Source organism: Falco naumanni, chromosome 3 (assembly GCF_017639655.2).
Source record: "Falco naumanni isolate bFalNau1 chromosome 3, bFalNau1.pat, whole genome shotgun sequence".
Lineage (NCBI taxonomy): Eukaryota > Metazoa > Chordata > Aves > Falconiformes > Falconidae > Falco > Falco naumanni.
Window position 1 is genome coordinate 84,074,669 of NC_054056.1, and position 12,060 is coordinate 84,086,728.

At 43.6% G+C, this 12,060-nt stretch overlaps 1 protein-coding gene across 2 annotated transcripts; it reads right to left on the reverse strand.

Annotated features, from left to right (window-relative positions):
- Positions 1 to 990: 990 nt before the first annotated feature.
- On the reverse strand, positions 991 to 11,849 carry IL7 (interleukin 7). Of its 2 annotated transcripts, XM_040588579.1 has the most exons (5): positions 11,426 to 11,849; positions 8,236 to 8,375; positions 4,533 to 4,619; positions 3,598 to 3,750; positions 991 to 2,138 (listed from the first exon to the last, which is right to left on the reverse strand). In XM_040588579.1, the coding sequence occupies exons 1-5, from the start codon at positions 11,433 to 11,435 to the stop codon at positions 1,986 to 1,988; spliced, it is 543 nt and encodes a 180-aa protein (XP_040444513.1). In that variant the 5' UTR covers positions 11,436 to 11,849; the 3' UTR covers positions 991 to 1,985. The 2 variants fall into 2 exon arrangements, with proteins under 2 accessions (XP_040444513.1, XP_040444514.1); XM_040588580.1 differs by lacking the exon at positions 4,533 to 4,619.
- Between the last annotated feature and the right edge of the window lie 211 nt (positions 11,850 to 12,060).

Below are 12,060 nucleotides of genomic sequence, written 5' to 3' on the forward strand. Positions count from 1 at the left end.
AAACTACTTGAATTGCATCAAGATTGAAGTTGTGGGCTGCTGATTAAGTCATTTGAGCTGACTGAACTTCCAGTTTTGTAGTAGCTAATACTGCATCTACGTGTTTTTCTTTTCATTCACACTGTTACTTGCTGAGTTGTTACTAGGAAGTAAAACTTGGCTTTAAACTGTTCCTGAATTTCAAAGAAAAAACCCAAACAAAACAGTTGTTCCTCAGTCTCCTGGGACTTCTTTTAGTAGAAGGGATTTCCAGAGAAGTCCTTACAATAGTGGCTACATTCTCTTACCTGCAGTATGATACAGATAAATCTGTTTCCTTTTCCTATTACATAAAAGAGTTATGGGTTGGGGTTAGGTTTGGCGGGTTTTTTCAGTGTTTGGAGTTAAAGTTGCAATCTCTTACATCAAAAGCTAGAGAATATGTGAAAGTCTCAATCACAGTTTTCCAAAGATACTACTCCTACCACAAGTCTCTTCACCATAAATAGGTGAGGGGGTTGGAGTGGGTGTGTTTCAGGAAAAGATAATGTGTTTGCTTTGCTCTTAACCTCTTCCCTCACATTAGCAGTAAGGCACACTCAATTTCATGAATTCCATACAGCAATCTTATTCCATTCAAAGGGGATCTGTACAGTTCTTTAAAGCACACTCCACCATTTTTTCCAAGTCTTTGTTCTGAATACCAAAAATTTTTCAGAGTAGTTCCACAGAAAATTTCTTTTAACACAGATAAAACAACATATGTTACTTTACTCTGAACCAGGAAACAAAAGGCTGACTTTAAAGATTTCCCAAAGCGTTTTGTCCAAGGCAGAGACCTGGTATGGAAATGCTTACCTGAACTGGCCAGGTTGCAAGCAACTAAGAAATAGGTGTTTTATAATGGAAGTCCTAAGCAGCTGGAGGTTATCTTACCACCTGTCCTTTTAATGACTAGCTGTGGGAAAAGGCTAAAACAGGAGTAATGACACCCAAAAGTCAACAGCCGAATTCCACAGAAGACAAATATTTTATTACCAAAGGAGTTATAATATCAAAGTAAGAAACTGCAAAAGTTACAAACTATAAAAATACTTCCATTTATCCAAAACTAAATATGAACACTTTATTAGTTAAATGCCAATATATTATTCTCTGAAAATATTCACACATTTTAAATCATGTTTGTCTAACATGTTAAACACGTTACATAAAATAACTGCATGTAAGGAATCACAATCTGAAGGTAAGGAATTCTAGCTCCTCCTGCACCTAACTGCAGGATAACCACATACAAAAGGCTAGTGCTGTTTCCAGTCAGCTGAACAGTCAGGCATCTCCTTTTTCACCTTCCATAGGTCTCACTGTCTTGCCTCTACTTCAGACAGTAGAAGTGTGCTACATCTCTCAAAGATCAGTACCCTTCCTAGGTTTTTTTAAAAAAGTTAACCTCTCTGTTCTTCCAAACTGAAACTGGCTTGCAGACCCATTAGATAACCACGCTGAGAACTTCATTGCGTCAGCAGAATGGACCCAAGATCAGTGGCTTGTTCGGTAGATTGTTCCTTTTGGTCCTTGATGGCTTTTATGTAGATATAAAGAAACCAGCTACTTTTCCATACTATTTTCTTCACATGCAGCTTCAAAGATGGGTTTATAAATTGCAGTAGATATGTAAGTGTATGTTTTCATATGACAGTATTATAAAGTTACTCGTAAGATCAGAAAATTCAGAGTAGTTTCCAGAGCACAAAGGTGGGACACGGCTTGCTGTGGACCATTTTGTTTCAAATTCTGGTCTTTCATTTCCACTTCTTGGACTTCAGCAGCTTGGTTTAGCCATTTCTGTTTATTCCGTCACCAGGAACAAGGTACAGTAGCTTTCCATCAGAATTCTGGCATAAAGTTTTCATATAAGTGAGCAGAGTTACTCTAAGAATGCATATAAAATGCAAATATACTAAGTAACACCACTTTGAAGGAAAAAAAGCAGGATTCACCTGGAATCACCTGGAAAATATTTTTTCAAATTTATTCCAGCAGGATCGAAGGCTAGATATATTTTCTTTCAGTTCACAAAGTTCTTGGTTACATTTCTTTTTGGGCTGTTCACTTGTTCCTGTATCTTCTTTATTTTGTGTATTTACCTGCGTGCAAACCTGAAAAAGAACAGTTTGCGTTGCTAATTTTCAAGTGCTTATTCTTTTCATATAGACATCTTTTAAAACAAACATTACATCTCAATAAATAATGAAGGTACCTTACATGGTAATTAAGCCAGAAAGCTGGGTTGCTCACAGACCGTGCTGCAGTGGTACACAGCCTGCATCATGCTCAAGCTCTCGCTCCGAGCACAGCCTTGCTGCCACCCCTGCCGCCTGGGCTGAGAGAAGGTGGCTTTAACACACAGCAAATACGGGCAGCTGAAACCAGTGTGCACCAGCAGTAAAAACATGTATGGCCTCTGCCAGTGGTTTAAAATTTATCCTCCATTATTTGAAGGACTGGAAAAATAAAGCCATTGAAATAGCGAGCCAAACTTCAAAAGATGGGACTACAAGTGTGGTACCTTGAGCCTGGTGGAACGAGACAGACCCATTCCCAGGAGCTGGTAGCTGTAGCCTAGTGTTCAGCATCTTGCCCGCAGACAAGAAGACTTGTCCATATTCAGTGGCTGTTCTTGACTTTACCTAAATGACTTTAATTGGTCTTTAAATAAAACCAGCCATCCATGAGGTTAGGCAGGAGGTTCAAGGGTGACACTTTGACTTCTATGACTTCAGAGGGATAGCTTTTACGGTAAGGCAAACCTTGGAGTCACCACAGGTAGCTAAGCAAAATACAGACACAAACGTTACTTTGAAGATCTGGTTCTGGATTCTAAGATTTTCTCAATTTCAAGGAGGAAAAGAATGAATTAAAGGCAACCTTCAATCCAACTATTTAAGGCAATCATGAAGAATTATATCCTCTGGTGCCTATGGGGAGACTTTCTGATGTTGGTCGGTGTTTTTGTGTTCAATAGGTAACTGTGAGCTACACTTAAAAGAACACTCTTCCTTTGCTATGGTACTCTGCAGATCATTGCGCTGGATTTCAGTGACAATCAAAGAGCAGATTCTGCCAATGACTTATAAATCCAAATATTTTCATATCTAACTGTTCCTGTTGAGTTTGAGATATTGTGGTGAAAATGAAGGGATTATGGAATGGGGAGAAACTCCCGCTAATTGTTCACTGAAACAAATCCAAATAAACATTAATCTCAGGGTAGAACCCAAATGAGAAGTAACAACTATGACTTTACACACTAGAGAAGTTAAAGGCCTTCTTCACACAAGTGTGGCCTTTGTCTTTTACTGGAGAATTAACACAGGTATTTCAGTACTGAAGCAGAGTATATGTCTTCACTATAGACTTCCAGATCATCATCTGACTTAGTGTTTGCACTGGGCTTAATGCCCATTACAAGACACGCTCTACAGAGCAAAATCTGTCTTGCTTGTAACACATGCATGATAGTTGTGACTTCGAGAAGTAGCTATGACAGTGTGTTGAAGAGCTCTAAGGAAGAAGTCACAGACTTCCAACAACCTGTAGGCCATCACTGCCACTCACCTTTTCTTTTTTAAGTCTTTCACATTTGCACTGTAGAAGCTGTAATGTCCCACATGAGACTAATGCTGCTTTCCATCTAAAGTCTTTGCTGATTTTTTGTTTATGAAAGAATCTGAGCATGTTGCATGCCATACTCTGTAGTGATTCTATTTCCTGGAAAGAGAGCAATAAAAATGTGTCCTGAAAAATCTGTGCCACATTCATTATGTTGGTTTGTCTTTAAAAAAAATCTACATCAGTTACCATTAGTTTCTTTTGCTTTCATAGTGCCATTCTTTTTCAGTAAAACACACGACTAATCTGACCTACCTGCCATCTCTTCAAAATATTTAAAATATCAGTTTGTAGTAGTAACAATAATAGTGTAAACATGTTAGGGAGAAATCATAGCAGTGATGAAGTCAGCTGATGCAGTTAGGGAAATGGTGAATGATTTGTGGAGTCAGTCCTTTTATCAAGTCCTAATAAAATATGCAGCAAAAGCTGACAATTGTGCTTTCTGTCATTTGAGATCTGCCCAAATTATTACTTTTAAAGCTTTTAGATCTGAAGTGAAAAGCATAGCAAATATGGTTTCTGCAGAAAAATGAAAACAGATGTTGGGAAATTTTTATGTTCACTTCCATTGGCATAATAAAATTAGTTTTCTGTTACTGTTTTGGATTAAAAATATAAAAGAAACTTTCTAGCAGAACCCCCCCCACACACACATTTCTTGGACATGGAATTGCTTATTCTTTTAATTTTAAAAATATCAATTTGCTTGACAAATGATGTGATTCCAAATTCAAAAAAGGAACAACCCTGAAAATCATGATTTGACTATTGAAAGGTATTAGTACTTTACCACAGTATGTTATTCATGGACTGGATTGTTCAAAGAACCCATCTGAGTTTGTATTCTCTAAAGTAAATTCTGAGACGTTAAATTTTACCTGAGTATCATTGCAGAAAAACACTTTGCTATTTTCATGTTTTTTATTCTTGCAGCACCTGTCACGATACTCTGCAGACATATTTACCTGTAAAATAGCATCTATGTTTAAACATGGAAGTACTTTTAATTAAGTGAGCCAAGTTTCTTACTAACAGCTGGTGATGCGCACACTAAACTGTTCTGCAGAATCTCCTCAGTGTAGCAGGGTTAGTGTACAATTCTGAGCTTTTCCTTGGCAAGCAGGCAAAGAAAACCCCAATCCAGCTACAAATTCTAAAGGTATTCACAGAATCACAGAACGGCTGAGGTGGGAGGGGACCTCTGGAGGTCATCTGGTCCAACCCCCCTGCTCAAGCAGGGCCACCTGGAGCTGGCTGCTCAGGACCATGTCCAGGTGGCTTTTGAATATCTCCAAGGATGGAGACTCCACCTTCTCCCTGGACAACCTGTGCCAGTGCTTGGTCACCCTCACAGTGCACTAGTGCCTCTGGATGTTCAGAAGGGACCTTCTGTGTTTCAAGTGTGTGCCTGCTGCCTCTGGTCCTGTCACTGGGTGCCACTGGGAAGAGCCTGGCTCCATCCTCTTTGCTCCCTCCCTTCAGGTATTTATACACATCGATAGGATCCCCCCTGAGCCTTCTCTTCTCCAGGCTGAACAGTTCCAGGTCTCTCAGCCTTTCCGTACTGGGCAAATGCTCCAGTATCTTAATCATCTTCATGGCCCTTTGCTGGACTCTGTCCAGTAGCTCCATATTTCTCTTGTACTGGGGAGCCCAGAAATGGACACAAATCTATTCATTTTAAACTTTTAAACATTTAAAATTCATAGTCTATTGAATTATTTAGTTCTTTGGCATTTTAAAAGATACAGGAATATTTAAATCTTACACAGTCATCAAATACAATGTTTGTCTCAATAAATACATGCCCCAGGCTTCCAGGCAGGTTGTAGCACTCACTTTGCATATGCACTAACAGAAGATGTCCTAAGCAATATCAGTTGCTCCCTTTGCGTAACCACAATCTTTTATCAATGGGTGTTTTTTTCCTTCTGCTTTCACGCTTGTCATCGAGATGACAACTGAACCCAACTCAACAACATTCCTTGACTTTCTTCTTCAGCCTGTATCCAGACAACCTAATATAACCAGAAGGGCTTTTAAAAAGGCAGCCCCAGACAATATTGTATTAGATGTCCTCACTTAGGCATGCATATGAATGTCGCGACGGAGGGAAGACACAGTCACTCAATATGAGTGATCAGCAGACTTCCCTCTGTCGCGACATATGAATACATTAGACAACTTAATTGTGTAACATGCCTGTATTTCAAATTTCGACCATATGAACAGAACCTCATCCAAGAAGTGTTTTCAAAACCAAGAGTTTAAGGGAGTCAAATATTCACTGACAAACAGCCCCCACCCCCACCCAAATATTTGGAAGATAATGCACATCTCTGCTTGTACCACAACAGCAAGAAGTTCTGCTGCAGTCATACAGCACTAAGATTTATAAATAAATAAATGAATAAATAAATAAATACCCTAAAACCTCTATCTCTGTGGCTACATTTGCTAACTGCTAAGGATTCACCTGTTCTCACTGGCTTCCTCAAATCATCTTTAGTATAACATACAGTAAACATTTCTGAAGGCAGTTTTATTTGCTGTGATGAAAGCAACATAAAGGAAATCCTGGCCCCAGAAAAGTCAGGGAAAATCAAATTACTTACAGAGATCTAGTATATAACCCACTAGTCATCTCCATAACTGCTTTCAAACATCAGGCTGAGGGACTCAAAGTTATTTACTTTGGCTCTGCAAATGCAGGAAGGTGCCTAGTAGGCAGTTGCTATCACTTGAACGGCACTGTCTATAGTATTTGCTGTGAAGTTACAGTGTATGTAAGACTATACACTTAATTTTACATAGAAAGCAAATGACTCTTTCTTAAACTGGGAAAAATGAAGACAGGAAAATGAGGAAACTTGCACAAGCAGTGGTTTGTGCATGCTTATTCTGGGAAGTAAAAGCTTCAGAGTCATTACATTCCTGTTACTTTTCACAGACAATAACTCACTAAGGTTTTGTTTATTTATTTATTTATTTCATTGGGTAGCAGTTTTAGTTCTCATACAGTCTCCTAAAAAATCGTATCTCCTAAAACCCCAATATTTATTACGATAAAAATGACAAAGACTTAGAAAATATGCCTGGAAGAATGGCTTTGCTCCATTCAAATCCTTTACGGCACCCTGGGGTGCAGCTGGGAAGTGGCAAGGCATCTCCAGCCCAGAACACCCCTCTAGCACCCCAACCCTGCAGCTCAAGGAGAGCTGGGATGCACCTCATGGCTCTCCAGAACCAGAAGACAGCAAGATCTGCCTCCCAGAGGCTGTTACTCCTGTCGTATTGTTTAGTCTTGTAGGTCAGCTGTCCTACAACTGCTCACCGAGAGGGTTTATTTTTGTTCTCTGAGAAACACTTGTCTTTGTCAGAAATAACATGACAAACTAAAGGGGCTACTTATCTGGTTTAATGGCCATGGATATTTTTCCCAACTTTGGTGCCTTGTTTAGGATATAGTCATTTATCTCTGGAGTGTACCTTTCTCTCTTCATAATCTCGACAAACAAAGCATGATTGGAATGCTTTTCAAAATTAAATGATTGCTCCCTGACCCTAAAGGTATTTTGTTTCCAGTTGGGGGCTGATGTGTCTTGATAGGGAAAGGCTGGAAACCACTGGCCTAATGCTCTGAAGAATGGTGGTGGATTGTAGGTGCGAAGAAATACAATGTCTCCTGATTTCACCTTTGGAAAAGCACTATATATCATTTGTATTTCATGCAAATAAATCTTGATTTAAGACTGCAACACAAGGGTGAATGCTCGTTTAGTGACAAACTATCAGAAAAATCCCATTTTCATAGAAATGCCTTGCTAATCCGACTACAGAGAGTGCTTTCTCCCATGAAAGTGTTCTTGAGAGATGAATTTGATTGTTAATAATTCATGATGAAGAGGTGGAAGGTAGGTTTTGAGCATGGATCGGTAAAATGTTATGATACTGTTTTGCAAAACTGTAATAAATCTGGCTGATAAAGCCATAATGGCAGAGATTTACAACTGAGAAAGTTCAGGTTTGCTCTGCTGCCATCTAGAAAAGTTGATTCTTTGTTGACTAAACAAGATATATTAACAAGTAGAAGACAAAGAAACTTTTTCTATTGTATGAATTTTGTGGCCTCTGCATTTGTATTCAATGGACAACATAAAAACTTCAGTCAAGAAGTCTACAATTAGTAGAATAAATTACAGATTGTTTAATGCTTTCTTCTCTTAATAAGAAGATACAAACAGAAGTAGTCATGAAATTACTTCAAGAAAAGAGTACTTTTTAATGTAATATATTATACTATTTAGGGCCAAATGGTACATGTATCTAACTACATGGTGCACAGGTACAAATACCTGTATCATAGTACTTGTACATGCAAATAGGCAGCATCCACAGATTTCAGAGATTTTAAAGAGACTGAATTGTTGCACATACTCAAATAAATCCGCCATTACAGGATAATGTGTGATTTTAAATTGGTCTTTTATCGTATGTTAACATTAGAGCTTTTTTAAATTATTATTTTCTATAATCTAAAAATAACCATTATTTTTTGAAAGCCCAAGAGCTATTACCTACCAGCTCATTGATGTCATGGCTTAGTATATTCTCATACTTCACACGGATTCCATTTTTATTTCCCATTGCACAACTAGATGAATTCACTGGAGATAGAACAAGGAGCAGTGGCAGAACCCAGAAGATAGATCTAAAAACAGCTGGATTACAACAAGAGCAGTTAAGTACATATTAAATGCCATAGACTGTATGCTGTATTAACAAATATATTCTTTAATCTGTTAAAATAGTTTAAAAGGGACCTTTGTACAACCAAATGACTTGTACCTTGAGGGAAGGATTCAGCTCCAGGTTAAGACACTACTTGGGTGTCTAAACTCCCTCATATTCGAGGGTGGTTTAGCCAGCATGTTAAGAGCCTACAGCTATTGAGCTGACCAGCTACTTGGTGTCTTCTTGGGCTGAATTAATCTCTAGGTTTCACTGCAAGCGTTGACAAGGTCTCTCCATTGACCATAACTGGACCGTAACCACCTAGTACGTATGTAGACAAGTGTGCGTCTTAGTCAAATAGGTGTAGACATTCCTGCGTCTTAATCTGCAGCTGAATCTCACTGTAATTGTCCATTTTTCATATGGTAAATTCTACAAATGCCTGTGAATGTGTCTTTACATCAAAAGTGTGTTTATACACATTTTGGGGCTGACCAAATGTACAAATACATATTAGCAACCATAACATGGGACAAGGCAGCAACACCACCTTCTCTGCATACTCTGGCCTACAGCTAGACTGGTGAGGATAATACTTAAATGTATTTAAGTATTTGGAAAATTATTTGGAAAAAAACCTTAGAAATTTAGGTTGGAGAATTAGCAAAGATCACAGCAGGTTCCTGCACTAGTTACGAGCTGTTTCTACCCATCTCTGCTACTCAATAAGAACAACAGACGCATACAGAATAACTGTGGGGTCTCTGCCAGGAGAGGCAGAAGGGATGCCCTAACCCTAGCTCCTATTTTCCTTCCTCTCTGGTGAGGATGGGAGCATTGGGTACTGCCAGTCCAGCACTCAGAGATGGGCATCTCTGACTTGGGCATCATTAGTTAATCCCAGCCTCAGAGAGAGCTACTGAATAACTAAAAAGAAAGCAATGAAACTTGACCATAATCTATACTGAGCCACCTGAGCTCTGTGATACAAGAATCACAGTCACACCACACCATGTGCTCATCTGCCAGAGAAACACGGTCCCTCACAGCCCATCCCAGCCGACTCCCAGTGCACGCTGCTGCTTCAAAGCAGAATGCATACCACTTTCCCAGACAACCAAAGCCTTTCTTTCCTGATAGATTACTTGTGAACATGCTGTGATGTACACCCCTGTCCTAGAAGCAGGACTGGAAATTTTTTACCTGTAGAAGCTGAATTCCAAAATTCGGATGGCAAGCTGCCCGCCAAATTTTAATGGGAAATTTGATGGCCTGAAAACCAGATTTTCTAACCTTTTCATATACTGATCAACCAAAGTCTATTAGTATCTCAAAACATCTAGCCTGGAGAGCTAAATGGATGCTAAATGGATCCTACATGTAGTAAATATGAAAACCAGGTAAGGTCTATCTATTACGATCTTCAAGCTCCAAGTGTAAACCTGACTTCCACAGAAAAACCCTGTGAATAGCTATATCTGTGCCAAGCACATTGTCAGTTGTAGGACTGAGATTTAATATTTTAAAAGAAGTTTACAAAAGAATGCAAGAACTCAACTACAGGACAACATTTTCCCAATATACCATTGCACCCCTTGATTCCAGTGCAAAAAACCCCACAACTGCAATGCTTGTTTCCAAGCAACAGTGATACGAGCAGCTGGAATATGCTGCTTCAAAAACATGCTTCAAGAGATACAAATAACTGTCTTCTAAATTAAAATTAATGTAACAGACTCCATCACTTAAAATTTGGTTTGTCCAACAGCAAGTGGAGGATAATAGGTGAGAACTGCAAAGTCACTTCTATTTATTTTCACTTTCTCTGTACTGTACAGATTTTTAATCTTTTTTAAATTAGGAAATTGCAGAATCACAGCAGATAATTCTGAAAGAGATGCTGCACTCATGAAGTCTTTCATGAGTGGATTGCGTTGCAGGATCTCAATGAAACATGTTCAGACGTTCTTAATGAGTTCTCTGGAACCCATCAGAGGAGTGTCATGAAACGTTCCAGGAACTTTAGGCTGAAAATTGGAAGGAATTTCCTTAAAGTTAGGCTGCTTCAAAAGAAGCAAAACAGATAACGCTCCACAGTGCTCCAGCAGTTCGAAAGAAAGAGAGCATCTATTACTGGTAATACCCCATCCCTCGGTAAACTCCCCAAACCTTGGAAGTCGTATGTGGAAAGCCCAAAAAATTCTCCCAGGAAAGTCAGGAAGAGTTGGTATTCCAGTATTTCCAAATATATCTATAAAAAAACAACTCTTCTTTTTTCAATTAAAAATCCCCTCCCAAGCATGCAGCCGGGAAGCGGCAGCTCCGGGCGCGCCCGTGCCGAGGCGTGGACCCCGCCGGCCCCCGCAAACCGCCCGCACCGCCGCGAGCAGCACGCGCGCTCCGCTCCGCTCCGGTAACAGCCAGCCTGCCTGGCCCTGCCGCGCTGAGCCCCTGCGAGGGGGCGGGCGGGCAGAGGCGGCTCCGCGGGCCACCGCCGCCGCCCGCCGGGCGAGGGGACGCGGCTCGGTCGCGCCGCGGCCAGGCCCCCTGCGCTGCGCGGCACCTGCTCCGGCGGCGCCCGGGGGCGGCAGGTGCCCGCGGAGCAGCGCGGAGCGGCGCGGGGCGCTGCCGGGCGCTGCGCCCCCGCCCCGCACCCTCCTGCTGCCTGCCCCGCTCCCGCTCCCGCTTCCCGGCAGCGGGCGGGATGGGAACCGGCCGCTTTTACTTTCATTCTAGCTGGGAAAGGAAAGAAAAAACAAACCTGGGAATTTCCCCGGCCGTCACAGCGGGTTTAAAAGGGCGCCGGGCGGCACCGCGCTGCCACAGCCGGCGAGGCAGCGGGGCCGGCGGCGCGGAGCCAGCGGAGCGGGTGAGGAGCCGGCGCGGCCGGGGCGCGGAGCGGCGCGGAGCCAGCACAGCTCGGCGCGGGCGGGCGCAGGTGGAGCGGGGCGCCCCGAGCGGCTCTGCCCGCCGGCGCCTGCAGAGCGGCGCGGCCCGGCGGGGTGCGGTGCGGTGCGGTGCGGTGCGCGCTCCTTACCATGGAACATGGTCCGCGGGTTGGGCGGCAGGGCGCTGCGCCGGCGGCTCCGCGGTCATGGTGGCGGCGCCGCCTGGCCCATGGTGCCTGCAGCCCGCGGAGCGCCGCGCTGCGGGGCCGGAGGGGCCGCGGGGGCCAGCCGGGGCTCAGCACCCCCCCGCCGCCCGCCTGCCGCGGCGGGGCACGGCGCTGTCAGAGGCGGCTGCGGGACGGCCGGGCTGTGCTTTTCCCATGGGGCTTCCGCCGGCGGCAGGTACTTTCACTTTCTGCGCCGCCAGCGGCCGCGGTGCTCCCGACCGCGGCGGCGGGCTCAGCGCGGCGAGGCGGGCGCGGACGGCTGGCCGGTCGCCAGGGGAGGAGGCATCCCGCTCCGCCACGGGGGAGGTCGGCAGCCGTCCCGGACCGGGGGGGAACCGGCAGCGGGCAGGGGCCGGGGCCCGGGGCGCGCCCGGAGGAGGGCGGCAGCGGCGGCGGGCGCCGCCGGGATCCCCGCGGGCGGGCGGGCGGCGCGGCAGTGGCGGGGCAGTGGCGGGGCCGTGCCGTGCCGGCGGCGTTACATAGAGCCCCGGCTACACGCCCAGTGCCGTGTGCGCGGCCGGGGAGGAAGGATGGACCTTGGCAGTGCGCGTGGAAAG

What these genes read in the sequence shown, in the direction of transcription:
- IL7 (XM_040588579.1), bottom strand. An exon ending in TTTTCTGCAATGATACTCAG is followed by an intron (nt 3,751 to 4,532) that starts GTAAAATTTAAC and finishes CTCTCTTTCCAG; the next exon opens with GAAATAGAATCACTACAGAG. An exon ending in AAAGACTTAAAAAAGAAAAG is followed by an intron (nt 2,139 to 3,597) that starts GTGAGTGGCAGT and finishes GTTCTTTTTCAG; the next exon opens with GTTTGCACGCAGGTAAATAC.